The sequence below is a fragment of the Bison bison genome, unplaced genomic scaffold, assembly GCF_000754665.1.
Source record: "Bison bison bison isolate TAMUID 2011002044 unplaced genomic scaffold, Bison_UMD1.0 scf7180017864038, whole genome shotgun sequence".
Lineage (NCBI taxonomy): Eukaryota > Metazoa > Chordata > Mammalia > Artiodactyla > Bovidae > Bison > Bison bison.
Genome location: NW_011494610.1, coordinates 418,924 through 425,015, shown reverse-complemented (window position 1 = coordinate 425,015; position 6,092 = coordinate 418,924). Strand labels below are relative to the sequence as shown.

The following is a 6,092-nucleotide window of genomic DNA, read 5'->3' as shown; positions in this document are numbered from 1 at the left end:
TCCTATGTCATCGGCGGCCGCCCCACGAGGCGGGGCCCGGGGTCCACCCTGCCCCCACAACCCCAGCAGTCCACAGCAGCACCCAGGAGCTCCTCCTCCCCGCAGGCTGTGTTAAGTGGAGTGCGGCTCTCGGCTCGGGCCCTGGTCCCGGCCTGAGTCCCGGTCCTTGGCCTCTGAGGATGCGGAGCCGCTGGAGCCATGGCTGCGCCCCGACTGTCGGCAGGCGGCACTCAGCTCCTGCAACCGCTCAGGTGTGGGCCCCCACTTGGCGAAGCCGGGCTCGTTCTGCAGGAAGAGCACGGCCGTGTTGTGGACGGCCTTGTAGTGCATTTCCTCCCTGCGGGCAAGAGCAGTGGCTCAAGGCAGGGCCCAGCAGGGTGAGCCCAGCCCGGCCCTCCCGCCTCGCCCACCCAGCACCCACTTCTTGCAGACGTGCTGGGAGCCACTGCGGTACTCGTGCTCGAAGGCAGGCAGAACCAGCTGGTGGCGCTTGAAGCGGCTCTGCTCCATGCGGGTGAGCGCTGGGGTTGGGGGTTCTCGCCACTCAGGGATGAACACGATGAAGGACAGGGGCTCTGGCGAGCTCTCAAGCAGTTTCTGTGGGAAGGGTCCCAGGGAGGGTATCAGGGGCTTGCACTCCAGGCTGCTGGCCCTCAGGCTTGCCAACCAAGCCCCCACACCCAGTCACACACCCACCTCAAAGTGAGAGACCATGGCGTCCATGAGCTCCTCACAGAAGGGAGGGTTGGCCTCGAAGGAACCGCTCAGTGGGGAGAAGTCCAGGCAGGGCCTGGGGGAAGAGGCAAGCGTGTAGGTCCCACCAGGACCCAGCCCCTCCACCAAGAACAGGTGCCACCCCCACCACAGGCAGCCCTTTGGAGACAGGGCTCTGGTCAGGCCAGGGGCCAAGGGCCACCCTTGGTTTGTCCTGGGACAAGAGGTGGCCCGCTCTGTTGAACAGCTGAGGACAGAGAGGCTCAGGCTTGGGGGCCAAGTCCACGGAACTGGTTAGGGGAGGAGGTAGGGCCCAAACCCAGTGGTGACCAGGCTGCCCTCCCGCTGGCCTGGCTGCCTCCGTGCCCTATCCGCTCACTGTGGGACCAGGTGCTCCGCCTCCTGACCCAGGATAGTTTACTGAGCGCCACTGGCTGGGTCAGGGCTGGCATAGGTTTCCAGACCTGCAGCAGCATGTCCACGGCCACAGGGCTGGTGACGGGAGGCAGGGACTCCACCTGAAACTGCTCAGGCCCCAAGCCCTCCAGCATCGGGAAGCAGCTGACCCCGGTGGGCTCTGTGCCCTGGAGGACACTACCCAGGCAGGAGGCCCAGAAGCATGGGGCACTCACCCGCGGGAGCCAAAGTAGCCATCTGTGTCAGGAAAGGCGGAGCAGTACTGGCGGAAGTAGCAGTTGAGGGGCGAGGCGAAGCACTCGAAGCTGACGCCGAAGAGTCGGTGCAGTGCCTCGAAGACGTGCACCGGCAGCGAGCCCTGCAGGCCTGTGCCCTCGTAGAGACCCACGCCGAACATCATCTGCGGAGCGGCTGGCTCAGCCTCGGGCGGCCTCCCCGCCCTCCGGGTCAGCCCGCCCCCAGCCGCCCCGGCCAGTACCTGGTACCGGCGAAGCAGACACCAGACCCGGGGCAGGAATCTCTCAAAGGCGGAGTCGTCGATGCAGCTGTAGCGGTAAAGGAGCCACTGTGGGGCAGAAAGCAGTGGGCTTCAACTGCAGCCCGCCCACTGCCGCCCCCTCAGCAGACTCCAGCTGAGAGAGGGCCGGCCCCGCGCGCCCTCCTGGAGCTGCCTCCCGCCGTGGCTCTTACCAGCTTGCTGAAGTAGTTGCGGCTGACCTTGACCATCTCGCCCTTGTAGCGGACGCAGACCACGCTGTTCTCCACGTGCATCTCCACGCTGGGCATGGGGGGCGCGGGCACGGCCAGCCGCACTGGGTAGCAGTACACCAGGCGGGGCTCCACCTCAGGCGCCTCCACGTCCTCTGCGGGCAGGAGCGCGGGGAGGCCGTCACCCTGACGCTCTGGGCCCACCCAGGCCAGGCGCTTCCCACGTGTGTCCCAGGGACCAGGAGAGGTAAGTCCCATCCGGGGAGGAGTGAACTGCAGCTCAGGGACGTGACGTGACATGAAAGTCGCTCAGTCGTGTCCGACTCTTTGCGACCCCATGGACTATACAGTCCATGTAACTCTCCAGGTCACAATACTGGAGTGGGTAGCCTTTCCCTTCTCCAGAGGATCTTCCCAACCCAGGGATCGAGCCCAGGTCTCCCACATTGCAGTGGATTCTTTACCAGCTGAGCCACAAGGGAAGCCCAACAGCAGCTCAGATGGTTCAGTAACTAAGGAGACAGCTAGGCAACAGGCAGGAGCAAGAAGCGGGGGTCCACATCAACACACTCTGAACCCACTCAGGCCACCATACCTTGGGGCCTGGTGGGCAAGCTGTGGGTTTGCTGCCATGGAGAAGTATGAGAACTACACTGCCTGCCTCCTAACAGTCATGAGACTGTGCATAGGGCTCTTCTGGGGCCCAGCACTTGGAGGTCCCCGAATCCTCACACGCCCCTGTGGCTAGGTGTCACCCCTCAGAGAGGCTTACAGAGGACGGACGTGAAAGCAGGCCGCCTGCCTATCTCCCTGTCTGTCTCTCGCACCTCCAGCCCTCCCTTTCTTAGCACTTCTGTTTCCCGGAGGGCGCGGAAAGCCCAGAGCCAAAGGTCACAGCAGGTCCCACTGCTGGGAGAAACGGGCCTCCTCGAACCAGTCCATGGCCTTGAAACTCAGCCTTACTTGTCCCTTCTGTACCACCTGGTGCCCTACCTGGGATGTTGTTTTCCTTGAGGATGGCAAGGTGCTTCTCTCGGATCCGTTTGACGTACTCCAGGGAGATGTGGTAGATCTTGCTGCAGATGCCTTCCACGGAGTCCTTGGCTGCAGCCGAGACGTGGGGGCCACACTGCCTCCGGAGGTGTTCTAGGCGGTCCTGAGGGGGAGAGACTCCTGGTCAGGCTCCAGGGGCTGGTGTGGGAGGGCTGTCAGATCCCAACTGTCCTCGTCCTGAAACAGGCTCTGCTACTTACTAACTGTGTCACTTGGACAAATCCCTTGGCATCACTGAATCTTATTCCTCAACAGTTCAGGCGACACAAAATACTTACCTAACAAGGCAGTTTGAATATTAAATGCAGTCATTCCCATTAAGGATCTGCCATGCCCTTGGTATACAATTACGTATCTAATAAAAGCCAGCACTTACTACTGGGGTTACACTAGGGCAAATCTCTTGCTGGGGAAACAGACAAACCAGGAATAATCCCTGCTTACAAGGCATCTGCAGTTTATGGGGAGAAGGGCTGTTGTAAAACAGGCTCTCTGGGCACTGCAGATGTGGATTTGCGCCTTCAGCGATTTGTACGGTTAACTGTAGGCCTTTGTAATTACGCTGAATTGCACATGTCACAGTGATGGGTGAAAATGAGTCACTCTTGCTAGTGAGGTCACCTACCTTTATCACTCTCTACGTGTCAAGTACACAGTTACTATCGTGAAGTGCGAAACCTTGTCTCTTGTGAAAAATGGTCCTGAAAAGAAAGCCCATTGCTAGTGCTGGTGGAGAGTTGAAGAGTGATGGGTTTGGGCCAGAAAACAGAATTGTTTTGGACTATTAAAGTGGGCGGTTGAATCTGGTGGTAGCTCTGAACTGCAGTAGGGCCGCACACACCAAGCAAAGGCAGTCTGTCCATCTGTTTTCCAAAAATCTAAAGGGAGGTGTTGGAACATTCATTAAGTTGAAAAGGCAGCTTACTTTGGTGTGTGGCCAAGCACAGGATTCCAGTAAGAACCGTAACAGAAGTGTTCTTTGGGAGAAAGCCAGGAGCTGAGAGGAACAGCTCCACAGACATGAGTTGGGGACTTGATGAGTGTCAAAGGTCGGCCGAATGCACAGGAGACGGCTGCCATGGGGGCCCGCCTGGCCTCGGCAGGCAAAGTGGGCTTCTTGGAAGCAGTGGCCTTCCACCCAGGGCTACTCACCATGTAGTCCTCCTTGGAGGCAGAGTGGTCCTTCCGCAGCCAGCTGAAGGTATCCTCCACATTCCACTTGACCACCTTCCTGCTGTCAGGAGACGCGCTCCTGCCAGTTGAGGGCGCATAAAAAGGGGCTGGCTGTTAAGCACCCGCTGCCCACTCCTTCCTTCTCCCATTCCGCTGCCACTGGTGTTTGGGCATCAACACCCAGGCTGACAGTGCAGCCCTTGCTGTCTGAGGGAGCAGGCCCCACTCCAGCCACCAAGCGTCATGACCGGGCCCCAGGGGTGGGCCTGAAGGCCCAGGCCCTCCCCTCACGCTGGCCGGAGACCCGTCCCGCGGGGCCAGGAGACAAGAGCCCAACAAACCTGGACTCGATGAGCCGCCTGGCCGCCTCTGCGTACTTGAAGAGCAGACGCTTGGCCTCCTCCCGGAACTTGATTCGGGATAACCTGGGTCAGAGAGCAGGGAGTGAGCCTGACTACCCTGGCCTGGGCACACACACCAAGAGGCTGGGGTCGGCTGGCCTGGCTGGGGGGCATACCTGATGGGAATGTCATTCATGATTTCGCGAAACATGGAAGGTGACACCACCGGCTCACAGTTGCTTGGCAACAGGGGGTCAGAGCCTTTGTCCACAACCTTGCGCTCTAGCATCCAGCGGTTGAAAGATTCCCGGGGGGGCTCAATGCCTGTGGGACAGGACAGTAGATCAAAGTCCAGATTCAGTCAGCAGGCGCCATGGGGCGGCACCGGAGGCGTGGTGTGGGCACCAGAGGTGCCACAGTAAACAAGGGACAGCCCCCGCTATGTCAGGAGCTCAGTCCCAGGCAACATCTCCCGAAGTGTATTCTGAGAACTGCTAGTTCCATAAAAGGCACAAGGCGTAACAACGCAGGGACGGATGGATTCTGTATCTCAGCCAAGTTTAAGCCGGCTTATTAATAAAAGCTACAGTTTACTAAGCACTTACTCCCTGGAGTAACTGTGTGAGGGGTAGGTGCTCGACTTTTTACGCCCTTTAAGATACATAAAAAGGCTGTGAGTACTGCTTGGCAGACAGTGCCTAGTGCCTATTTTTTGTTGTTCGGGTGTTGCTGATGCTACGTAGACACCCTTATGTGGACTACCGCTACCTTACAGGTGAGAGAACCCGAGTGCAGAGAGGTTGGTCAATAAGCCCAAAGTCACAGAGCAGCAGTTACTGGAGCTGGGACCCCTCCAGAACACAGGCGCAGCCCCTGGGTTCCACGGTGCCACTCCCTGAGCCCCACTGGCCAAGCCCCAGCTCCAGCTCATGGTGAGCGCACACAAGGCAGGTGGGCCCGGGAGGCAGTACCCTCTCGCTGCTGGCACAGCTCCCGGTAGTGCTGCCGGAGCTTCAGGATGAGCTGGGAGCGGAGCAGCTCCACCTCGGGGTGTGGAGGCAGCACCTCTGAAGGCCCCCGGTGCTTGATGACCGCGTTGGTCTGAATGTCCAGATCCCAGTACACCCTGGGGGCACAGACAGAGCAATGAGGAGGCGGACGCCCTGCCTGCTTCCCTCTCCGCTCCCCACACACACACAGTCCTGGGCAGGCCAGCCATCCAGGATGCGCAGCAGCAAGGACTCACTCTGTGGGTCGGAGGAGAGCTGCCTGCTGTTTATCTTCAGGGGACGTGCCCCAGATCTTCAGCGTTGGGGTTCCTGGGATGCTGGGGGAGCTGGGGACTGACGGGCCCGTGGGCGTCATGGGGATTTCAATCTGGAGTAAGAATCAAAGGTCTGAGGTCAGGGGAGCTGGCCGGGCTGCACCACTGCGAGCCCCACCTCCTGACTGACTGCCGAAGCCCAGCGCACAGGGGCCCTGCCAGCTGCCTGCCCGCTCCAGTCCGCTGACACTCACCTTGGGCTTCTTCACGCCATTGCCGCTGGGCTGCTCTTCCGAGAGCTGCCGCTTTCGGGGCTTGTTCTCAGCCAGGGGGGTTTCCACCAAGCTTGAGTCTTGGGGCAGGGGGGTCGCATTCAGCCCTAAAGGGTCCGACTGGTGGAGGGAGACCAGCAGAGTTGCAAC

At 60.1% G+C, this 6,092-nt stretch overlaps 1 protein-coding gene across 3 annotated transcripts in view; it reads right to left on the bottom strand.

Moving 5' to 3' along the window:
- Positions 1-9: 9 nt before the first annotated feature.
- PCIF1 (PDX1 C-terminal inhibiting factor 1) overlaps positions 10-6,092 on the bottom strand; it is a 12,098-nt gene continuing 6,015 nt past the window's right edge. For 2 of the 3 annotated variants that reach the window (XM_010835041.1, XM_010835042.1), the window contains exons 5-16: positions 5,925-6,062; positions 5,653-5,783; positions 5,378-5,532; positions 4,583-4,730; positions 4,407-4,490; positions 4,045-4,144; positions 2,833-2,995; positions 1,822-1,994; positions 1,347-1,696; positions 697-790; positions 422-597; positions 10-337 (exon numbers count right to left, since the gene is read on the bottom strand). In XM_010835041.1, coding sequence (XP_010833343.1) covers positions 112-337; positions 422-597; positions 697-790; positions 1,347-1,696; positions 1,822-1,994; positions 2,833-2,995; positions 4,045-4,144; positions 4,407-4,490; positions 4,583-4,730; positions 5,378-5,532; positions 5,653-5,783; positions 5,925-6,062 — 1,938 coding nt within the window. In that variant the 3' untranslated portion in view covers positions 10-111. The remainder of the gene's footprint in view (positions 338-421; positions 598-696; positions 791-1,346; positions 1,697-1,821; positions 1,995-2,832; positions 2,996-4,044; positions 4,145-4,406; positions 4,491-4,582; positions 4,731-5,377; positions 5,533-5,652; positions 5,784-5,924; positions 6,063-6,092) is intronic. The other variant, XM_010835043.1, reaches the window with a different exon arrangement.